The sequence below is a fragment of the Chelonia mydas genome, chromosome 3 (assembly GCF_015237465.2).
Source record: "Chelonia mydas isolate rCheMyd1 chromosome 3, rCheMyd1.pri.v2, whole genome shotgun sequence".
Taxonomy (NCBI): Eukaryota; Metazoa; Chordata; order Testudines; family Cheloniidae; genus Chelonia; species Chelonia mydas.
Genome location: NC_057851.1, coordinates 185,857,667 through 185,882,669, shown reverse-complemented (window position 1 = coordinate 185,882,669; position 25,003 = coordinate 185,857,667). Strand labels below are relative to the sequence as shown.

The 25,003-nt window shown below is 40.5% G+C and overlaps 1 protein-coding gene across 6 annotated transcripts; it reads right to left on the bottom strand.

The window, feature by feature from the left end:
• Positions 1 to 2,311: 2,311 nt before the first annotated feature.
• Positions 2,312 to 24,112, bottom strand: C1D (C1D nuclear receptor corepressor). Of its 6 annotated transcripts, XM_037896028.2 has the most exons (6): positions 23,719 to 23,948; positions 17,374 to 17,527; positions 8,030 to 8,176; positions 6,250 to 6,316; positions 5,729 to 5,784; positions 2,312 to 3,058 (listed from the first exon to the last, which is right to left on the bottom strand). In XM_037896028.2, exons 2-6 carry the CDS (start codon positions 17,458 to 17,460, stop codon positions 2,882 to 2,884), a joined length of 534 nt encoding a protein of 177 aa, XP_037751956.1. In that variant the 5' UTR covers positions 17,461 to 17,527; positions 23,719 to 23,948; the 3' UTR covers positions 2,312 to 2,881. The 6 variants fall into 6 exon arrangements, with proteins under 6 accessions (XP_037751956.1, XP_037751958.1, XP_043399880.1 ...); XM_037896030.2 differs by lacking the exon at positions 17,374 to 17,527 and having other exon boundaries at positions 23,728 to 24,112; XM_043543945.1 differs by lacking the exon at positions 17,374 to 17,527 and having other exon boundaries at positions 23,835 to 23,964.
• Positions 24,113 to 25,003: the final 891 nt, after the last annotated feature.

The window sequence follows — 25,003 nt, the reverse complement described above, 5'->3', positions numbered from 1 at the left end:
ATATATTGTAATGTGATTTTATATGCATATAAAAATCACATCATCAGTATGCATTATTGACACCACATATATTAATCTACATTAAGCACACAATATTTGGCTTGAGTGCCCTGAATTAGTTATACAACTGCTGAATGGTCTCAATTAATCATGGCCTGAATTAGCCACGTAACTGCTAGAAATATAAGTACAATGTAAATGTTGTTTTGCTATTGTGTGCTTAATGCATATTACTATATGTGATATCAATAATACATACTGATAGTGATTTATATATATATACACACAAAAATCCTATCAGTATGTATTATTGATACCACATATATTAATATGCATTAAACACAGAATATCAATATGTTAAGCATATTTTATAAGCACAGCATATATTGGTCAACACCTCAGGCCGGCTTTAGAACTTAAGATTTTAGACTAACACTTGATCCTGCAATAAATTATGTACCAGCTGAGCTTTGCACCCACACAGAACCCCACTGAAGTCAATGGGTCCCTGCAGAGTAGTCCATCCACATGGAGGACATTGCAGGACCAGGACCTAGGAGGCCCTCAAAAGGACAAACAGACTTCCAAAGGGAGTAAGTTCCCCCCACACCTATTACAAACAGTACTGATTTACACCATCGATTTTTATTATATGTTAGCTTAAATAGTTGTGAAAATATCTTAAGATTAAAAATGGTATAACGCTAAGCCAAAGATGAGTCATGACTGAGTTATTCAGTTATACATAAATATACCCGTTTTCACAGGGAATTGAGTGTCCTTATTTTGGCCCTGATCCAGCAAACAAACACTTATGCACCTTTAACACACATAACTTATGTGAGTGGCCCCATGGACAATCGATGAGACTACTCGTGGCAGTAAAGTTATGCCTGCGAATGACCTTTTGGAGGAGGAAAATCCTTTGTTAGAACAAATAGTAGCAATTATTCCAGAAATCAGCGTAAAAGATATTTACATATTTAATTAGGCTTGTTTATTCTTCATCATAACATTCACAGAGCCATTTTCTAAACATACAAAACTAATAACATTTGTGCTTAATAAACACACCTGGAATGCATCCAAAGAAGTGAGCTGTATAGCTCACGAAAGCTTAAGCTCAAATAAATTTGTTAGTCTCTAAGGTGCCACAAGTCCTCCTTTTGTTTTTGAGAATACAGACTAACACGGCTGCTACTCTGACAACTGGACAGTTTATCAAAACATTTCCCTTTAAAAATAGATTTCTGAATGGTCAAAGGAGATATAGCTTTAGTTACAACATCTCACTCTAATCAGTCTAGACTATATGTAAGCACATGGTGGTGTAATTCTTCAGGATAACTATGAGAACATTAACTTTCCATATCATACCCAATAGCTTTCAATTATGTGTAACGGAGAAATTCAGTGTATCTTGCTCATTCACATTAACAGGTGAGAGACCTAATGTAAATTACAGGTGAATTGTTAGGATTGGTTCAGTGAGCCCAATTCACCACTGCACTGTACCTTGCATTGTCATTTACACTGGTGAAAAGCAAGTGTAAAATGCTACCCATTCCGATTTGACAGAATTTTACACTCACTTTGCCCCATTTCGAGGCCGCAATCCTGCAATTTACAACGTACGGGCAGACTCCTGTGTGCCCAAGAAGCCCCCACTTAAGTCAAAGGACTCTGTGCAGGAATGCCCCTAATGCCAGTACATTGTAAATTGCAAGATTGAGGTCTTAATTATACAAGGTGCAGGGAAACAGTATATTTAACCCAGTATGTCTGATACTGGGTTCTCCATTTGCAAGCAGGTAGTGACACTTCACTTATATTCATCCCATCCCTGATGTCAGCACTTCCACCCTTCAAATCAGAGCACGCCTAATCACAGGCATTTACCTCCGACCCCCAACACAGCTATCCTATAACAGCAGACCTTCTCCACCAAAAAAACCCCAAATTTGTACTATTCATTTGTGAGCTTGCAGTGTACGGAAACATGAACTAACAGGTTCTCCTGAACAAATTCCCAACAGATTAAGAATGCATACGCTCCTACAAGGAGTACAAATTAATCAAGGCATATATAAAACAGGGTATTTGCCCAGTATTTCAATACTTTTTACCATACTAGAGAATACTTTTCACACTCAGCATCAAAGGGAATAGCAAAAGGTGACCCCTCTTCCCACCATTCCCAGAGTGAATCCTGCTAACCTGTCCATCTTGCAGTGCCAGCACTAAGCTCTCATCCATACTTAAAGGCCATGGAAACATTAAAAGCCCATAAACAGCACTTAATTCAAGTTGAGAGATTGAAAAAGAGGCATCATGTATATTTAATATAAGCAATACAAAGGATAGTATGCTCTACAAATTTAGCATTACATACACAGGTGTACTTGAAAACCAGTGGCTCCTACGTAAACAATTCACACAGACTAGATGTCCATCACTTGTGACTGGCTGAATATTCGGAGATTAAATTTAGCAATAATTAAGAAAATACAGTTTCAGCCAGTCAAAAATTACCCCCCAAAATTATTAGAATGAGAAGCAAATCATGAAATAGCATATTATTACAAAGAGTTGGCAAAAATGATTAGTTCGTTCTCATTAAAGAGCCAAGCTTTCAAGCTAATCTCCAAGGACCAACTTTCACTTTCAGATATACATGTATATATACAGGTGAGATCTCAGCAGAAGCTGTGCAACGTGACCCTACAGTTTAGATCTTTGCTAAAGATATATTCACCAAATTGTTGTTTTACTTCATCATTTATGTGACGCAAAACATATACAAAACACAATTTAAAAAATAAATTTTCTAGTTATCTCCCTACCTGATAAACAAAAATAAAACCAAAGGGAAAATAAAAAACTAGTTCATTTTTCTCTTTTTTGCCTTAGCAGAAGTTTTCACTTTAGGATTATTTTCAGGTGTTGGTTCCCATAACGCGTTTCTTACAAATCTTGCTGCAGCTCCTTTATCCAGTTTGGACGCCATTTTCTTGTCTGTTATTTCTTTGACTCTGTTCATGTACGTTCTTATTCTCTCCTGCAAGATATTAAATAAAAAGCACACCCGATATTATTCTGTGAAGACATGTACTATTAAAATAGAGATCAATGAGAACAAAACATACAGAACATGATGCATTCCGTAATATACAGCCGAATAAAATATTTCATCTCTGTTCAAACTCTAGTGGATTCTTTGCAAACTCAAGACTGCCCTTTTAGCAGATTTTTTGCAACACATGGTAATTGTACCAATAAGCATATGCGGCCATTAGTAGTACAACTTCAAACATCTTTATATATCTAGGCATAGGTATGGTCCTCATTCCTGTAGTATTTTGTCTAATGCTATTACAACCTTGGGGCCTACTCTTCCAATCTTTAAAAAGGTCATACACCCACTGAAGTCGATAAGAATTTTGCCCAAGTAAAGCCTGCAAAATTAAGCCATATGTGCATAATATAAAATATATATCTCCAAAATTTTAATCTGCCCAACCAAAACCAAGAAAGCATGACTTTCTTTTAAAAAAAAAAAAAAAAAAAAAAAAAAAAAAAAAACTCTTGATTATTCTGGGATGAGTATTTTATACAAACACACACAGAGGAAGGATGGTCCTGTGGGACTCAGATCTAGTTCAACTGGAGGAGGGATACCTCAGTGGTTTGAGCATTGGCCTGCTAAACCCAGGGTTGCGAGTTCAATCCTTGAGGGGGCCATTTAGGCATCTGGGGCAAAAATTGGGGATTGGTCCTGCTTTGAGCAGGGGGTTGGACTAGATGACCACCTGGGGTCCCTTCCAACCCTGATATTCTATGAATTGTCAGCTCTCCCACAGGCATCCCATGAGACCTTAGACAAATAGTTAATGAACAGCCATTATGTAGCACTTTACATATTCCCTGAATTATATACAATAAATAAAATATATACATTTCGCATACACAGATAATACATATATTAACATGCAGCATGTTTGTCATATACACGCATGGCCAACATTTTCTACCTTGGATCTCTAAAGTCCTTTACCTGTTTTTCAAGAATGATCAGAATCCACATCTCAAACTGATCTCTGAAAATGTTGGCCAATGTTCCCATGTAAAACGTGTAGTTTTAACTCGTTAAGCTTTACAGGGTATGAATTTATGGTACGCTGTAATATTTCTGTAGTATGACTGAGATAGCTAATCAGAACAGATAGCAACCCGACACATATTAGCAAAGCAAAAAAGGAGTTGACAGAAACATCGCAACAAGGTGACAGAAAAAATTAACTCTGACAGCCGGAAGGAGAGTTTCATTTATATAATTTGAAACCCCAAGTATTACCTATAGGTACATGTTGAGCAGAGTTCTAAAAACAAAACAGTGGGAAAGTAACTGATTACCCTTTCCACATGAGTGATAAGATCACGACGTTACTCTTGGATGAAAGAAACATTTATTCATTCACATTGTTACTTGTAAAAAGAAACTGGATGAGAAACTAGAAGATAATCTACTTTCAACTAAAACCATCAGCAATTGTCAAGTAAATATCAGTATACCACTTGCTTTAGATTTGTATGCTGTATATTTTTAAAGAATAGATTAAAATAGTGCAATGCTTTTGTACCAATATAGTGTAAGAAGGAGCAGAAACTGAATCGCCATGAAAAGTTAACAATCCAATTTTTGTTCCATGATCCACTACAGACTGCAAAATCCAAATTATAAATAGAACACGTTCTTTTGATATTCAGAGTAGTTTTCTGTATTCTTCAATCATAAGCACTATTACCTTGATTATGTAGAATTACCTTTGTGTACTCTAATATATATATAAGTAAAATATATTCATACAGCACCGATCTATTATTATTTACATAAGCAGTTCTAATGGGCATAATTATTTCTATTTTTAATCTTAGTATTAGTATAATATTTCTATTATTTTCTTCAAACTAAATGATTTGATTTTTGAAGTCAGCAGAATTTCCAAGATAGCAGATCTTATATACTGTACTCATGTATCTAAATGGAATATAGAGACAAACCTAAAAGATTTATTATAGGTTGTAAATATGTCACTAATGCAGAATTACTGGACAGTACACATACAACTGATGCCAAAAAAGCTTTTAGCTTTGTTGCTGAACTGGATTCTTTACTGCTGAGAAAATGAATTAATGGAGGAACTGGAAAAAGGGGGGGCATCTTTCCCGTCTTTGCTAGTAAATCAACCACACTATTCTTTTAGTCATACAAAAGTCAGAAAAGGCAGCCTCACAAATTAACATGATTCCAAGTATTTATAGGGAAAAAACACCATACTGGAAACTATAAATTACTATTAGACATGTAACATTTTTCTGTTCAACAGATACAGTGAAAAGCTGGTCTGCTCAGAATCCAATTCTCAAACAAAAGGTGGGGGAAAAGGGAAGGTAGGATGACACCATTTATATTATTCTGCTTTTCTAATTTTACCAGACTTGACAACTTTGCTTTCCACAGATGACACTGTTTTGAACTAAAAATATCATGACTTTCTTAATTTGGAGAGCTAAGCATCTTAGATCAACCGTTATACAATGCCATGCATACACTACACCAGTGCATGGAGACTGAAATTACATTTAAAAATGTAGATTTAAAATTATGTAAGAATTACTTGCCATAGGCAAATCTGATTTTGCAATGCATTTTATATGGGAATCTTACCAGCTCTTGTTTCACTGGATGTTCCTTGGGATTGATTCCTTGAGTGGCCAGGTATACTGCAAGAAGAAAATGTGTTTTGTTGAACTTAAGGGCAGGAATCATTAAGGTCCCAATCCTGCAGCTGACAATACACAAATGGGTTGATGTGTCCACATGTGATCATTTGCAGGATTGGAGCCTACCTGCTCTGTTCAAATATCTATATTTAAAAATATTCTAATCAAGTACTCCAGTACCAGTCTAATATGGTTAGCCAAAAAGGACAGAAGAGGCTGCCAAAAAACCCCCAACATCCTCATTTACATATCTGTTGCTAGTCTATGTAATTACCAACTTTAATTTAATTTAGAATTTCAGCATCACTTACCCTGATTGAAGGACAATAGCAAACTTGGGTTCTTAGATATTTAACTACAGAATCTGATTATTTAAAATTTGCAGCCATCCAAAAAAAAAAAAAAAAGTTAAAATGGCCACCATAAACTCTGCTTCCTCTTATTGCCCTCCTCCAGCATACTTACCCCAAAACATTGAATTTAACGTGTATGCAGAAACCAAATCCAATTTTGCTTGTTCAAGAGGGTCCAACTTAAAAAACAAACAAATGTGATCATTTGCTTCTGCACTGTTTTTAACAAAGATGTATAGTAGCTTTCAGTAATATACACAGTATAATTCCATACGAATATATTTGTGACCAAGAACCAATGGTACATGGTTTTGCAATCAATTGTCCTTAAATATACTGTTAATACAGGTAATTTAGCTACCAGGAGAACTTTTATCATAAAACTAGAGATGGGAAATATTTTTCAGGGGCTTGCCTACACACAAGAACTGTACTGCTTTAAATTTAGTGGGACAGTTAAAGTAATACAGTGTGTTTTACCAGGATGGCTTATTCCCATGAGGGAAGGGGAATAAGCTATATTGGTATAAAGCACCTATATACTGATATAACTAAGGACTGTACTGATTTAATTTCGGTAGAGAAATTCACACCCACAACGGAAATAGTTACATCAGACAAAAACTGTGTGTAGACCATGCCTAAGTCATCAAAGTCTCTCTCTGCAGGATTGTTCCCCGCTGTATATTTATTGACTTTTTATCCAGTCTAACATTAAATGCAACAGGCTAATAAAAGGTGATGGAGCTGGTTGCTGAGAAGTACTGAGCACCTGCTACGCCGACCTCTCAGGATAAAGATCACATTTCATCACCAGGATTTTTCTCAGAACAACTCTCCCTAGCCCCAAAATAAAACAGTACAGAAATTCAGAATGCAAGAAAAAATTACTGAAATCCATTTAAAGTTATAATAGAAGGTTAGTATGCCACAGACAATTAACAACCATGAACACTGTACACATTAGATGATGTGTTCTAGGCATGTTGGAACACTTTAGGCTGTACACCGAAGGAAGAAGAAATGGGTAATGAGATTTTTTTTTTTTTGACTGTCAAAGTCAATTTATTGTTTTAATCCTACATGATTTCCAGGAACTCTGATAACATCATACAGACCACCAGCTCTAACATGGATACTGTTGAAAGACTGGTGTTGTCAGGACTGATTTCTTCATAATTTATTCATGTTAGGAATCCTTAATGGATGAACAAGTTCCCTTACGTATGAGCTTTTTTGCCCCAAAGAAAGAAATTACAAATTGAGTTTTAAATGTTAAAAATATATAGCTGCTTGTATGAAGTCCTCTGGCAGTACACCTTGCACTGAATCTACATGCAGAAAAAGATATGTTCTACAGACTCCCTTAGATCTGCTCTTAATAGTGCTGGAAGGGATAGCGTAGTGGACTAACCATCAAGTTCTGTACTCCTTGGAACCAAAAGTTCAAATCCCAGAGTCCACTCATTCTTCCTAAATATATATAAATTGAGAACAACAAAGTTTACTGTGTGAAGGTCTTTCACATAAAACTATGGAAAAATAGCTCCTCTCTGTACTCTTGGGGGACAGTAAAGATCCTATGGCCTTTTTCATAGGGGTGGGGATAAGCCCTCACATCCTTGGCCTAAATGACCCTACTGACCCACTACTGTGTGCTAGTTGGCTAATGCACTGGCTACATTTCAGTGTTATTTTATAAGTATGTAGCTTGTGAAGCACTTTGAAATGAAAAGTGTTCTATAAATGTGAAAAGATTTATTTAAATACTAGGTCTCTGGGGCAGGGACTGTCCGTTATTTGATTGGGTTCCTACGTGCTACTGTAATACAAGTTAACAATAAAACAATAAATAATAATAATAAAGGTTGCTGCTGGGGGTTGTTCTTTACCTTTTCAAGAAGCTCACTCCTAGAAACAGACATCATAGTCTTCAGCATGTCACCTACAGAACCAAGAGACTTTTCAAATGCTGACAGATAATCATGAATTTCATTTGGGTATTCTTCCCCACTATTATCTTCCTCTGCCATCTCCATCTACAAAGAAACAATTACCATTTTCACCAAATATTATGGGGTAGCAGGATTGTATTTTAAAATATGCGGAGGGGGGAGTGAATTCATGAAGTATTCGATTAACAGGTGTGTAGCCAATTAGTTCATTGCAGAAGTAATGTCAACAGTTATACAGCTAATCATACGGCAGTTTCAAGTATCTGCCCTAAATGCAATACAGCATGAAGGCCCATCATGAACATCACTATTTTAATATCAGATCTTTACACCACACCAAATATCTGACTCCATGGTCCTGTAGCAATAATGTAAAGAAATATTTGCCGGTTTAAAAAAAAAAAAAAGGTACCCTATTAATCATTTTGTAGGTAGAGTGTAAAAAGCTATATCAACAACACCCCTTTCCTACACAGCTGCTGCTGCATCAACTATTTTGCAAAAGGAAAGCAGGAGCGTCTCATGTAGCTGCAGTTCATTTACATGTGGGCCCTCTGTGGCATTTTTGCTCTCGCCTGCTCAGCACAGAAGTAGGGGGAGCACGGAGACCCATGGAATTATTACTAAAGCTGATCAGAAAATTTTAGTCCAGTTTTTCCTCAGAAAAAGCTATTTTGACTAAACTGAATTTTTTCACTAAACTGTCATTTTCAACAAAATTTCCTGAAAAAGAAAAACTGAAGGAAAAAAAATCTGAATTTTGGAAATTCTGTATTTTGGAAAATTTTAAAGTTTTATTTCAGAATTTTGTTTGAATATTATTCTATCAAGTCTTTTTTTTTTTTTACAAATTTTTATAGTAGTAATGCATAGCATGTAAAATTTGAAGCCAAATTCCAAAATCCCAAATCAAAATTTTGTAGTTTTCCAAAACAATTTTTTTCGACACAAATTAAAAAAAAAAATTTGTTCTCTTTCCAATTTGGAATGAAAAATTTTGAAATGTCAAAATTTCCCACCAAATAGAAATTCCAAGTTTTGACCAGCTGTAATCATTACTGAAACCATGTTTTCACAAGACGAATTCTTCATGAACAAGTGTTCCAATGCATTAGGCCCAGATAAGCTGGTCTGTGCACCTTAATTCAGCCCCCTTGTGTACATGCATTATGAGAGTCTTTAATTACATGATCACATATTTTTTCCCACAGCACCCCTGCCTCATTCAGTTCACAGAATGGACGGTGCTCACGTAATGAGCAGTTACTCAATGTTTTGTTTTCTGCTCAATGTTTTCAATGTGTGGTTTGATCCCTTACTTACTGCACACTATTCAAACCCTTCTCTGAATATACAATTATTAATTTCCTCTTGGTTTTTTCTGTCACTCTCATCACTCTAGTATCCAAGCACTTCAAAATATTTATTCATGTATTTTCACAACACCTGTGAGATGAGAGGTATTATTACAGATGGGGACTTAGGCACACAGAGATTACGGTCAAAGTTTTCACTAATTTTGGATGCCAAATCTGAGATGCCCAGGACCTCATTTTTTCAGAGGTCTTATTAGACCTCAAGGGCTCAAGTTAGGCACCCAAAAAATTAGGAACACACAATTAGGAGCTGTGAAACCTGAAACTGTGAGCAAGTCTGCTTTAAGTGACTTGCTTAGCATCATATAGGAACTCTGACTCAGGCAGGGATAGAATCCAATTCTGCAGGTCAGCATTCAACTGTGTTAACCATGACACCATCTTTTCTCTTCCTTCAATCTCCTTCCTCATTCATTACACATCTTTCAACTGGAAGAAGCAGGCAATTTCCTTCACTAAACAATCCTGAGTCATCCCCAGAGCAACTTTCTAACAAGCTGTTGCCTTGTTCTACCTTAAAAGGACGTCAGACTGACATTCTGAAGGATTGTGTCCTGGACCCATAGGATTCTGTTTTGCAAGAACTTGGCAGTACACTACGCCCCTGTTGTATTAGGGACATGATTAGGCACTAAGGCTTTGTCTACACGGGCAGGTGAATGACAAAACTTTGGTCGTTCACAGGTCTTTAAAAAACAAACAAAAAAACCACGCACCCCACCCTCCCACCCTGGAAAGACAAAAGTTTTGTCAAGGAAAAGCTCTGGTATGAACAGCGCTTTGTCAGCAGGAGCACTCTCCCGCCGACCACGCTAATACCGCTCATTGGGGGAGGAAGTTTTTTGTCGGCAGGAGAGCTTTCTCCTGCTGACAAACAGCGGCTACGCTGCCCACCTTTTAGTGGCACGGCTGTAGCGGCACAGCAGTGTTGCTAAAAGCTGCATAGTGTAGACAAAGCCAAAATTTCTACAATTAATTCCTCTCTGGTGATAGCTGGGATTACCAACTGACATACTGTGGAACCCTGAAGTTTGTCCTAGGCTAGGGATCTCCTCACTGGCTTCTGAGGCAGCTCAGCCACTGTCAGGGAAAGAGTCTCTTTGCTGCTTCCACATTTGCGTATAGGCCTGTACTTGAAACTAGGTGTCCTGAAAATAGTAATGGAGTAGTAGAAATAAAGACTATCAGGGGAATAAAGTAACACCACAAAATGGAATCAGCAATTATAAACAAGTGATAGAGTCAGGCAAACAAGATAAGACGAGGATTTTTTGTGGGGTGGGGTGGGGGGTTAAGGAAGAGAGAAATATTTTAGAAAAACTCTTTTTTACATTTTGAAAATGGTACTGGCCACATAAGTTTGAGAAGCTGTATTTTGTAACAGTAATCAATGAACAACCCGCAAAGCCAGCAGAAAAGCCAAGATAACAGCAAACAGCTGTGAAGTCCCTGGAGTTTGTTTTAGAGGAAAGATTTGATCTTTCCCTTTTCCTGGCAAGAGTGTGGTTTATGAGAGAGAGGTTTCTTTTTATTCATTAAGTCCTGCTGGGTTCACATGTGAGGAAGACTGGGGTGGTACTCTACTCAAATTCTATCCACAATTCCAGTTACTGTAGCAGTATGTTTCTGCTAAAATGATCAACCGTGAAATAGTTAACAAAGCTAACACTGGAACTGTCATCTGCAGTCTTCAGAATTATAACCCCATTGAGATGAATGATAGCCATTCACACCTCTCAGGTCTGCATCAGATCACGTTTTCCACATTGAGCTAACCCTAAAATGTTTGAGCCCCCCGAGGTATGATACCACATGTTTACAGGGCATTTTGGTCAACTGCCAGGCTCCTGGGAGAGAACAGAGCTGCACGCACAGGATGTTGTTCACAGAAAGGCAAAGTATCAAATACCTGTTTGCAGTACAATTTTATATTTGTGTGTGTTTATTTTGTCCTGGCGTCTCCTAATTAAATAAAGTTATAGAACATGGTTGACAACCAGCAAAGGAAGAGGAGATTATTCACCCTGTGCGGTAACTGTGGTTCTTTGAGATGTGTCCCCCTGTGATCGGAGGTTTAATTTTAGCAGAGACCATTTGGCCCGCATATGAGCTGTATACAACCTCGTGTTGCGTGCAGAGGACCTCTAGAGCTGTGCAGGCAAACTGCCCTCAGCTCCTTCTCTATCAAAACGTCCATCAAAGAACCATCCAAAGCAGAAGGAAAGTAGGGTAGGTGGTGGAGCACCCAGAGCGAGACACATCTCAAAGAACAACAGGTACTGCACAAGGTGAGTAACTTTCTTTTCATCTTGGAGTAGTCGCTATGGGACTCCACTTCAGGCGACTCCTGAGCAGTTCCTTACAGCTTCAGAATTGAGTCCAAGACTGAAGACTGTACACATGTACCAATGCATAGCGTTTAGAAATGTATGCACTGCAGCCCATGTAGCAACTCCACATATCTTAGACACTGGAATGTTCTTGAGTAACACTCTAGAAGTTGCCTGTGATCTGATAGAGTGCTGTTATCCTTTGGGAAGGTAGAACACCAGCTGCATTGTAGCAAGCAACAACATACCCAAAGATCCATCTTGAAAGTCTCCATGGAGAGACTGTGAACTCCCGGGATCTTTCTGCAATGGAGAAAAACAATCTTGGTGATTTCTAAAATTGCTTGGTCATAGCTAGATAAAAGGCCAGTGCCTGTCTCTCATCTGAAGTATGAAAGGAGGTCTCATGTTGAGATTTATGTGGTTTAGTAACAAATACTGGTACATGGATGGTCTGGTTGAGAGGAAAATCCAAACGCACTTCACGTAAGAATTTAGGGTGTGGCCACAAAGAGACCTTGTCCTTAAAAAAAATACCATAAATGGAGGGGGGGGTGTGTGAGTCATCAAGGATCCAGTCTCCCCAACCCTGTGGGCTGATGTGATAGCTACTAGAAAAGCCATCTTCATAGATAAGTGAAACAAGGAGCAGGTTGCCATAGGTTCAAACAGAAGTCCCATGAGGTATCTGGCACCAGGCTGAGATCCCAAGAAGGAGTAAGACCCTAAACCTGGGGGTAGAGGTTCCCTAAATCCCTATTAAATCTTGAGACAGAGGGTGAGCAAATACAGAAAATCCTTCTAGTGGGGAACAAAATGCTGATCTCGTGGCCAGATAAACCTTAATAGAGATAACTGATAACTCTGATTTCTTCAAATCCAGCAGGTAATCCAAGATTGCTGAGAGCAAAGATGATTCAGGCACAAGGTACTGACAGTGATACCAGTGGTTGAACCTTTTCCATTTCTGAACATAAATAATTTGCGTTTACTTCCTTCTACTGTTTAGTAATATCTGTTATACTCCTGTTGAGCAGTGGATTCTAATCCCCTGAACCATCTAGGAACCATGTTCAGAGGCAGAGGACCCTAGTTTGGAGTGAAGCATGCGACCTGTATCCTGGGAGAAGAGATGATGAATGGTCAGAAGACTAAATGCCCATTGGACGCATAGGTGAAGTGGGTAAGGATACGAAGTCTGTCTCAGCCAGGGCAGTACTATAAGGATAATTCTGGCCTTGTCCTATTTGATCTTGTTCATTGCTCTTAGTATGAGCAGTGTTGGAAGGAATGCATAGAGAAGGCCCTTTGTCCAAAGAAAGGGAACGGCATATCCCAAAGAGTGGAGACGTAGGCCTCCTCTTGAGCAGAATAGGGGGAACTTCTTGTTGCTGAATGCGGTGAATGGGCCCACTTGTGGAAGTCCACTTTTAGAATATTCCTTGAAGAATTTGAGTCCAACTCCAATTCACAGTCATGGAAAAAGTGCATGCTGCGCATATCGGCTGTGACGTTCTGGTCTCCAGGAAGGTACACGTCTGAGATCTGCATCTGAAGACTAAATTCACTTATTGATGAAGGTAAACAGCTACTACCTTTAGAATCTTTGAGAAGATCCTTGGGGATGAAGAGAGACTGAAGGGAAGGACTCAGTACTGAAAATGATCCCGACTCATGGTAAAATGTACAATTGTTTTTTCCCCTGTGTGGGGGATGTACCTCTAATATGAACATAGGCATCTTGTAGGTTGACAGCCGAAACCCAATCTGCTGCCTCTAGAGAAGGAATTACAGCTGCCAGAGTCACCATCCTGAACTTCTGAGACTTTATAAATTTGTTCAGTCATCTCAAATCTAAGATCGGTCTCCACCCGTTGTCCTTCTTTGGCATGAGAAAATACTTTTGTAAAACCCTTTCCCACCGAGGAGATGGGACCATCTCTCACTCCTAAGTGAAGGAGAGTGTGCACTTCTTGACTCAGTGTAGTCTCATGAGAGGTCCCTAAAGAGGAACTCGTAAGGAAGATAGGAGAGAGCATGGGATGTAAAGTGGATGTTGTAGCCCAATATTATAACCTCCTTGACCCACCTGTCTGTGGCAACATGATGGCAACCCTACTGGAAATGGGAAAGGTGGTCTCCAAAAGTGGGAAGGTGAGCAAAAGATAGCAGCCTGCAAGCTAGAGGTGAGGAAGGTACTGAACCCTCAACCAACCCATCCAAACTGTTGTTTTGATGATGACTGCATCCTCTCTGAAGGAGTGTGAGAAGCTCTCTTCCTCTGGAATCTTTGTCTCTTTCCAGCGGGTTTGGTGGTTCTGTGAAATCCAAAGAACTGGGCAGGGTGCAATCTCTGGACAGTCTGAGATGTGCTAAATCTCCTTGTTTGTACGAGTATATGTACCCAGAGACCTCCTCAACAGGCTCTGGAGTCCCTCAGTGTGTGTAGGGACTCATCCATAGTCCCTGAGAAGAGCTTCTGACCATCAAATGAGAGGTCCTCAACAGTATTCTGAAACTCTCTCAGAAACCCCGACAGATGGAACTGTGACGCGCTACACAACAACCGCAGTGAAGATGGATATGGTGGAGGTGTCCAGGGCATTGAATGAGACTTGGAGAGAGGTTCTGGCTTATAACTGAACCTTCATGATGATCTGAAAGAGTTCTCTATGCTCTTGTGGAAGATGTTCAATAAAGGGCTGCAAACTTGTAATTCATGAAGTCATACTTGGCCATGATCACCTGACAGTTTGTGATCTGAAATTGGAGGGTCACAAACGAGTAAGCCTTGTGAGTCCTTAATTTCTTCAAAAGGCACATGAAGGGTGTCAGACACCCTCTTCACAAGGTCCTAGAATTGGCAAAAATCATCAGCCATCAATGGCGATGGATGCATGACTGCCTTATCTGGAAACAAAGATGAAATAGGAGTTTGAGGGGTGGCCTCCTTACCCGCCCTAGTCTCCTGTTCTTCAAAGATCTCCTCACGTTGGGGATTTGGTAGAGGGGACCGTGTAGCTCTAGCCTCTTGGTGCAATGGAGCCAGAGGTCTGGCAAATTGCTCCTGATACACCATCCAAGCATCCCAGCGTGGCCATTTTTTTTTTTGGGGGGGGGGGGGGGGGAAGTGGTGTCCCATATGGCAGAGTGGATGGTACCCAGGACTGATCCAGCCATTCCTGTAGTAGACAAATATCCTTGTCAAAGTAGGGGTTCCTGTACCTATGTGGAGGTGAATCTCATACTGATAAAGAGGAGACTGACTGAATGCCTCCTTCATCTGCCTCAATGTCCTCCAAAGGGGTGGCCCCAGTAGACAAAGGCAGAGAATCTTGTACTCCCAGGAAGCAGTGGTAATCCAGAGACTAGGGTTTTGGTACTGAGAGTCATTTGGTACTCACAAGCAGTAGGGATTCCAGCTCATCTAAAACTGACAAGTCCTTGGAGCAGCAGAATTCCTGTGGTACCGAGTGGGTTGGTATCAATGTTACAGTTGAGGTGGATGGTACTGTCAATCTGGAATACGTAGGCAATGGGGCCAAAGGTGTCTGGTGCTTCGATTTTGCCAGTACCAACAGTGCTGAATGAGAAGGCACCAATGGTAAGTGTGGTGTAGATGGTGCTGTTCTAAAGAGAGTGTATATGTCCTAGGCCTCCCTTCATAGATAGTACTGTGGGGGCCTGCCGGAGCCGTGCTTCAGAGAAACACTCTGGGATCTCCCGACCCCACTGGTACCAAAGGAAGAGTCCTTTGCCCTCACAGTTCTGAGTCAAGAGTTTGAGGCCTCTGATACTGCAGACTTAGCAGGCGATCACGGCCTTTTGGAAGTTGGCTCCTTCTGGTGAGAGACTGAGCACCTCTCCTTTGGAGTTTTCCCTGAGCCCTACCAAGTCTTCCCCCTCTTAGGGGAGACATTGGCTGAGGTCAAAGGCATGCTGGACCTGTCCAGAGACAGATGTACAGGGGCGGGGGGGAGAGGGGGCATTCTATTGCTGATTAAAATTGGCTAGGATCACATGATTGCAGTTGCCATCGGTAAAATACCTCTATTAAATGAGCATAGATGCATACTTTTCCATACCCTGATCTGGACCAAAAGAACAGAAGACAGAAAAACGGAAAAGAAAGGGAGAAGAGGGACAGACAAAAAATATTTTTTTGCTAACTCTGGTATCCCACATACCAAGAATGAAGTTACTAATGATTTAGTTGACCTTGCATGCAGTTTCCCCATCTGTGCGACATGACAATGAAAATTAACCACACATTAGAACAAAGCTGAATATTAACACCTACAGAGTACCCTCCACTGACAGGAGAAGCGTGTTCCCCCTCCTCAGCATGGGAACGGATTTGTTGAACTTGCATGTTTTCTGCTTGTTGCAACAGGAACTTCCAAGTTCCTACTCCTGCTGTTTGGGGACCTCTCTCTTTTCACTATACTGTTATTTCAGTGAAACTAACCTCTACACAGGATATGTTACAGTGCTGGCACATGCCAACAATCAGGCAGCAGTTAGCTTAAATGGTTTTGATAACATTAAATACAAAAGAAAAAACTAACACTACTTTAGAAAACATGCATCTTCACAAAATTAGTTTGTTTTTTTTGGATGGGGAGCTGGGGGGTGAGGGGTCTTGGCCAAAATCAACATGCAGGCTGCACGTTCACACCTACAGGATAGAGGATGCTGAAGGGGAAAAAGACTACATAGATGACTCCATATATCTAGGGGCAATCCTGTCCTCCTCAATCCTTAAATTTCAGTTATTAAACCACAAACAATTACCTCCAAGTTCAAAATAAACTTATCACAGACTTGATTAGTTCCTGTCCTGGATTTTTGCTGTATACGTTTGTCTGTTGGATTTGCCAACTTTCAATCAGTTTTTTTGTTTGTTAGTTAAGCACAGCAATCCCATTTTTCCAAAACATTGCAGGGCCAGTAAAACATTCAGTTAAATGAGAATCTGGATAGTTTGGAGAATAAACTATTGGGTAAGCAATTCCTAAGAAGAATTCAGGGTAGGGAAGAGAATAAGAGATTTGAATAAGACAGCATTTCAGGCAAATGGATTTGGATGAATGGGGCTGTAATATTGCTGGAAGGGTAACTTGTGGCTGATAATATTTTATCGTTATACCACCTTTAATCTCAATAGAATTCAAGGCACCAAAAAATCCAACAGTGAGTATAGCCACTTCTGGGAGAGAGGAAAGTTTGCATCCCACACATGGTACTCAGCACAGTAAAGAGGAGTATTTTGGCTAAAGCCACAGAGGCAAACTATTATTCATGAAAAATGTGACATTAGTTGAAAGTTTGATTCCCCCCCTCCTGTAGATGGGATCCTGGCTTTTAAATCTCAGTTGAAAGGTTGCCCTGCAGTAATTAACCCAACATGCTGATATGAGCAAATGTAGCTGAAAAAGCCCTCCCATTCTCCAAATACATTTAATCACAAAACTGAGCCATAGTAACAATGAAGGTGTTATAATACTTAAGCGGATCATCAAAAACGCATTAGAATGCATTTGCCTGATGAGGATTCTCATTTATTCAAAAATACCAATGCAGATATAGGAACTCCAACAGGTATATGCTGCTTGATCTCCAGACCAATGTAGAATATATGCATATCAAGGAACATATTCATTCTTCAGGAGAAGATGAGGAAAACATAAGGGGCCACACAGAAGGATGGACAGAGAAGATTTCATCATCTGAAGACCATGCAGAAAAAGAGAAGTGGATCACAATCAGCAACCATTTGCTGAAGTTTAAAATGCTACCAAACATTATTTTCTATATTAAATTATCTATTGACCTGTGATTTAACTGTATTATAAAGGGAGTTAAAATTAGATGATTCTGTAAATAATTTAACTAATACTAATTTATACGCAGGCAATGTTATGATTCTCCTGGGGAGCAAATATAACTTTGTACACACTGTTTTTAAAATGAATTGAAGCTCAGGTGACAGACATAAAAAGGTAAAGGGTGGGGGGTGGAGAGAGATACAAACAGATGTAAGATGTAACAAAAACTAAGTCATGATGTGAGAGAGGGAAAAAATTCTAATCAGGCATCAGGTACTATTACTTAAAATACAGCATGCAACTTCAGCTCTTATTAATGGAAGTTACATACATAATTCAAAGGAGGGGGGGAATCAAACTTTCAAAATAAAAAAATCAGTTTTTTTATTTAAAGCATATTTTTAATGTAAATTAAATAGGTTGTCATAATTTCAAATTTAATTTTAAATAGGTTAATTCTTAAAAATTAACCTACCATACGGCCTAAACTTACAATCTATTGAAGTAATTTAAACTAAATAAAAAAAATTCAAACAATACATATTTGCTGCCCAAAGTCTTAAAGAGTGTCAAGCCACTGAACTAGTAGAAATCACTGGCTAAGCACCTGGAACCAGAGTCTGCTGAAGTGTTAAACCAGCTTTTGACAGCAGTAGCTTCTTCTGCAGATGCAGAGAGAATACGTCCTTCAATTCAGTTTATTCAACTAGTTCATTTTAATGACAAGTTAATTCAAAGTTGAAAAAACAATCTGGAGTTGAAAAAGCATTAAATATTTTTATTCATAGACCGGAAAAGGAAAACAATGAGGTGTGAGGATGAAATTTACTAGTTCCAAAATCTTGAAGTATATGGTGACCAGAAACACTTATTTCAATTCATTAACTATACATAATACTTCATTTGTTTAATAAATCAGTTAGTTTTAAATGCAAACATGTTTTGATAAACTTACTTTTTTTTCCCTTGTGTGTCCAGCACATACGGTATTTTTAACTAATAAAAATATTTTGTAATTCAATTAAAAATGAACAAAAAAGGCATTTTCAATTTCCTTTCTTACTCATGACGTAAATCATGAATAAAATAATCACCTAGTTAATAAGAAATGAATGTCACCATTTTCTAACAAAAAATTTAAACATTAAGAATCTAAATAAATATATGTGAAACGACATAAATTGCTTAAATATGTATACGTATAGCTCAGGAGTCGGCAACCTTTGGCACCCGGCCCATCAGGGTAAAGCCGCTGGCGGGTCGGTCCAGTTTGTTTATCTACAGCGTGCACAGGCACGGAGCCCTGCACCTCCCACTGTCCGCGGTTCGCCGTTCCCGACCAATGGGAGCTGCAGGAAGCAGCACTAATATAGCTTATCTGCCTAGTTAGCAAAAAGAAGTACAATATTTAGTGTGAAGGTTGTATATAGCTGTAAATCAACATGTTTGAATGGTCTCCAACCAATGGAATTAACTTTTCTTTAGGAAAATAATTAAAAAGTTCAAATGCAAAACACGATTAAAATTGATGCTTTAAATCAAGGTTTCCTGCTTGCTCATTTAATCTTGATTAAAATTGGTGCTTTAAAACATTTCAAATTAAATCAATCCATCCTTGTTCAGAGTTGAAATACTGAACATTTCCACCCAACATTACACCAAAAAAAAAAAAAAAAAAAGAAATTCAGAAGTTTACACTTTTGGTCGCCTATTCTTTGCTGAATTAAAACCACAGATTTAGGCTGAAAAGAGTGTGTAATTGGATTCTACATAATAGTCAAACAGAAAAGAAAATTTTTTTTACTCTGCTGCTTCAATATTTTAGTATATTTCACTGTTCACTTCAATATTTATCTATATTTCTAAGCGCTACCAGCTTTGGTGTTAGCCATTTCCACTACCTTCTCAAATGAGATTTCACTTTTGCCAAATGAATTCCCTAACAAATGGAGGATTAACCTCCCTACGAGTCAAATATTTAATAAAACATGGATATGTAGAAAGCTTAGCAGGTTGAACAATTATCTCAAATTTGAGTATAATTTTAATACCTACATAATATCATGCATAACATCTGGTTTGAAACGTAGATCTGATCATGCAGAATGTCCCCTACTTTGAGTCTCTGCCCCCAGGAGTTGACACTATCTTTTTCCTATGTGTGTATACAGTATCTAATACAATGAGGCCCATAACGAGGACTCCTAGACACTACTGTAATATAAAATCAAACAACAATCATTGCTGCTGGCTGTTAATAGCTCATTGTCACTGTGTCCACAAATGTTTTGCTCCTAATCCCCGTCAGACCAGCAGAGAAAACATGATAGAACTGGAAAGCACATTCAACTGTTGTGAGTACCAGCATAGCACTTTATAGCTTTTGCAGAGCCTCCACAAACCAGAGACCCTTTCTGAGAGAATGACTTCCATCACAATAATAATTAAATCACCACAAAATTCTGTATTTCCACAAATTTGCCTGTCCTCATCTCCTTAAGAATATCCCCCAAAAGCTACAATGGCTCCTGACTCATTTTCTGCAAATTTGGGCAATAGACAAATGATCATTTTTCATCACTGCATTCAGAGCCCTGACCTGATTAGCAGCCCAGCATATATAATGAATACTGTACTTCCAAAAAGAAAAGGAGGACTTGTGGCACCTTAGAGACTAACAATTTTATTGGAGCATAAGCTTTCGTGAGCTACAGCTCACGAAAGCTTATGCTCAAATAAATTTGTTAGTCTCTAAGGTGCCACAAGTCCTCCTGTATTTCCAAAAGAGCTCATGGTCAGCAAGATCCTGCTGATGCCAAGGAGATAGAAGCTGCTGCAAACTTTTGGCACGAAGTAGTAAAATGTAAGGATGTCTTTCAAACTAAGTTCAAACTGTTGAAGATTTTTATCTGAGACCCAGAAAATCTCAATCTTGTGGTTGACACAATGCATAACAAAAAAAAGCGTGTCTAAACTTGGCTTGACAGCCCACAGTCATTGCTGCACCATCTACATTCAATACAGCTCTTCAACCTGATTCCCATGACCCTTAAAACTGTTTTTATTCCTTGTGTGATATCATTACCTGTCCTAGATTCCACATGTTGTGCTCTTTTTGCTTACATAATAGGTTTTCCCTCCTGGACAAATCTGACATACACTGACTCTTGCTCAGCTACAGACCTGTCAGTGGATCCATCAGCAATCACAGTGATAGCTTTCTTTATGCACATCTGGAATGCTTCCTAAAGAGCATTTGCATTTTAGAGAACAATCTAGTTACAAGAGCTTCTTGTGCACAAAATGACATTTCCTGCTTCCACAGAGGTATATGGGAACACAGAGTTTCTGTCATCTGTTTAGTAGAGCCACAGTTTGAAGCACCTCTGCAAATCAGACCACAACAATACCCCCCCATCTCTGCCCATCCTCCCAATGCAATTTAACATGCTGACACCCTGAATGATTTATCTCCCAGACAGAAAGAAGAGAAATAATAAAGGTAGGGGAAGAGGGTGCACACAAGCCCCTGGCATGGGGAGAAAGTAGGAATGGGGGGAGAGGGAACTGGGAGCACACACAGCCCCTGGCATGGGGGAAGGAGGACTGGGAGAGGGCTGGGGAAGGAGGAACGGGGGGCACACAGCCCTTGGCATTGTGGGGAGAATGGGGAACTGAGGCACGCGGGGCACACAAGAACCCCGATGGAGAGAATGGTGGACCAGGGGCACATAGGGAAAGGGAGCACATTGTTCCCCATGCCAAGGGCTCTTACAGGGCAAGGGGGACACAGAGACCTAGTATGAGGAAAGGATGGAGGAACTGTGGAATGAGGGGGGGAGGGTGGCACACTGGGAGCTTGTGGAAGGGAGGGATGCAAGAAGCCCGTCATGCATACAATAAGCTCGGCCTACACAAGTTACAAAAAAAAAAAAAAGGAGTAATTGTTAGTCTCTAAGGTGCTACAAATTTACAGCTCACTTCATCGGATGCATACAGTGGAAAATATAGTGGGGAACTTTTATATACACAGAGAACATGAAACAATGGGCGTTACCATACAGACTGTAACAAGACTGATCAGGAAAAGTGAGCTATTACCAGCAAAGGGGGGCGGGGGGGGGGGGGGGAGAAACATGACGACGATGACGCACGGGACACACCTTTTGTAGTGATAATCAAGGTGGGCCATTTCCAGCAGTTTACAAGGACAGTAGGAGGGGAAATAAACAAGGGGAAATAGTTTTACTTTGTGTAATGACACATCCACTCCCAGTCTTTATTCAAGCCTAAGTTAATTGCATCCAGTTTGCAAATTAATTCCAATTCAGCAGTCTCTCGTTGGAGTCTGTTTTTGAAGTTTTTTTGTTGAAGAATTGCCACATTTAGGTCTGTAGTCGGGTGACCAAAGAGATTAAAGTGTTCTCCGACTGGTTTTTGACTCCAACGAGAGACTGCTGAATTAGAATTAATTTGCAAACTGGATACAATTAACTTAGGCTTGAATAAAGACTGGGAGTGGATGTGTCATTACACGAAGTAAAACTGAAAGCTTATGCTCAAATAAATTTGTTAGTCTCTAAGGTCCCCCAAGTACTCCTTTTCTTATTTCCCTCCTACTGTCCTTGTAAACTGCTGGAAATGGCCCACCTTGATTATCACTACAAAAGGTCCCCTCCCCCGTAAGAGCTCACCTTTCCTGATTTCAGAGTAACAGCCGTGTTAGTCTGTATTCGCAAAAAGAAAAGGAGTACTTGTGGCACCTTAGAGACTAACCAATTTATTTGAGCATAAGCTTTCATGAGCTACAGCTCACTGTAGCTCACAAAAGCTTATGCTCAAATAAATCGGTTAGTCTCTAAGGTGCCACAAGTACTCCTTTTCTTTTCACCTTTCCTGATCACTCTTGTTACAGTCTGTATGGTAACACCCATTGTTTCATGTTCTCTGTATATATAAAATCTCCCCACTATATTTTCCACTGTATGCATCCAATAAAGTGAGCTGTAGCTAACGAAAGCTTATGCTCTAATAAATTTGTTAGTCCCTAAGGTGCCACAAGTACTCCTTTTCTTTTTATGGATACAGACTAACATGGCTGCTACTCTGAAACAAGTTACAAAGTGTGTGACCCCCCCTAGTTTTATAGACTCTTATACCCTCTCTTATTTGTCACATTTCTAAGGTAAGCAATCCCAACCTTCTCTTTCATTTGAGTTTTTCCATACCCTTCATCATTCTCATTGTCCTTCTCTGAACCTCCTTTTCTAGTTTTGCAATATCCTTTTTGAAATAGGGCAACTAGTACTACCCACAGAATTCCAAATCAGGCCACATCCCATTGATTGATATAAAATAATTGTAATATTCTTTGCATTATTCACCATCCTATTCTTCATGCATCCTAACACTGTGAGCACTTTTGACTGCAACTGCACATTGGGCAGAAGCCTTCGTTTCACATGAGCAGCAAAATAGTCCTGCATGTGCAGGAAACGAATTCTAAACATTTTACAAGCCCTGAAAAGAGGAACATCTTTACGAGAAAGCTATGCATACTTTCTGCAAAGTACCCCAAACAGGTCGCCTTTTGGATATACCACCTGTGAACTCTGGTAAGCACACTTATATCTAAATTTCTCATAATCCCTAGCACACTCTTCTGTGCTACATATTTCATGTTTTCTTGACCAAGGGTCTGCAGTACTATAGTATCCAGCCTCTTTGCTGATTCAGACCGATTTTATTTTTTAACCCCAAAAGTGTTCATTAAAAAAAATAACGAACCAAGACTACGTTCTCTTTATACACGCATGTTTAAAACCGCGTGCAAACTGAGGACTGATTTGCCAATTAAACTGCCTCCCCCCAACACCAGCAGCTAATTTTGCAATTCAACACTGTAACAAGGTATGTGCATTTTTCTGTCTGACTCTCGAAACGCGTCTGGCAGCAGCAGGAGCTAGTCTAACTAATCCATTTTCCTCGGGAGCCGACTCGTGCCTAGCTGGCAAGCTGAAGTACTGCGCTCCTTTCGGGTCCAGGGATAATGAATAATAACGGCCTCTGAACTACGCGTGGCCCATACTTGCCAGCCTTACGCTCTCTCCTGAACGCCAGTCAAGTGGTGTCTCGCAGTGACGACTGGGGAGCGTCCGAGGCGCCAAACGCTGCTACGCTGGGCTTGTACGGAAAATAAAACGGTGACCGGCAGGGCGCTGTGGTCGGGGGGGGGAGGGGAAGGTGGGGTGCTGTGGGGCTCAGGCCAGAAGGGGAACCCTGGGGACCGGCCGGAACACGGGCGCAGGTGGATGACGCCACAAAAAGGCGCGGGCGGAGCTCCGCGGCGGTTATGGACACACAACACGCTGTCCGGGGGCGGGGTGCTGGGTCCATCCTGAGTGGCTGGGCGAGAGGCCAATGGAAGTTCCGCTGTTGGGGCGTGACCTATCTGGAAAGAGACTAGAGCCGAGGAGGCTTCGGGAGCCGGAGCCAATCCGAGGAAGAAGCCAGCTTTATGGGGCGGGGTCAAGGTGACGCAAGCGAATCCGGAAAGGGAGATAGAGAAGGGGCGGGGCCTTCCGGGTGCGGGGTCAGCGTCCACTAGTCAGGCGGTGAATAAGAGGCAGCCTTGGGCCTCTGGCCAATCATAATCGGAGAGGGCGGGACTTGGTTCCATGCTGGTGGAGCGGTGTACGGCGACCGTGACCGAGGCGGAGTGCGGCCCGCGCGGTGGGGGTTCTTGGCCTGACCTACGTGGCGCAGGCGCAGTGCAGTCATGAGCCTGAGGCCGCGCCTGCTGGGCAAGGGGCTGAGGGGGGGCGGCGCGAGTGCTGATGGAAATGCCGGGGGGGCCCTCTCAGAGACAGCGAGAGGGGTTTTATCCCTGGCCAGGGCAGGGACCCCTGAGCACAAGAAAGTGACCCTCAGCTGTTAGAGGGGGCAGCCGTACAGGCTTGTCACCACTCGGCTTACACAGACAGCCCCCATGTACAAGGGGGTCTTGGAGGGACTACCCCCAATCTCTCCCCCCCAGCACAGAGGGGCCTGAGAGGGTCTCCCCCTTCATCCCATACAGAGGGGCCTGAAAGGGTCCGGGACTCCCCAGCCTCCCCCGCCCCACACGGAAGGGCCTGAAAGGGACTCCTCCCACCCAGGGAGGGGGTGATTGCGAGGGCACCCCTCACAGATCAGGAGGAGGAGGGACTAGCTCACATATGCAGAGGGTGTTTGTGGGTGTGCGTCACCAAACATATGGTGAGCTTTAGCATTGCTAAGCTGAGCCATTTGAAAATCATGGATCAGGCCACCTCCAAAGGGATTGACTTTAAAAATAAAATTGTTTAGAATAAATACAATTTGGAATCCTTAATTGGC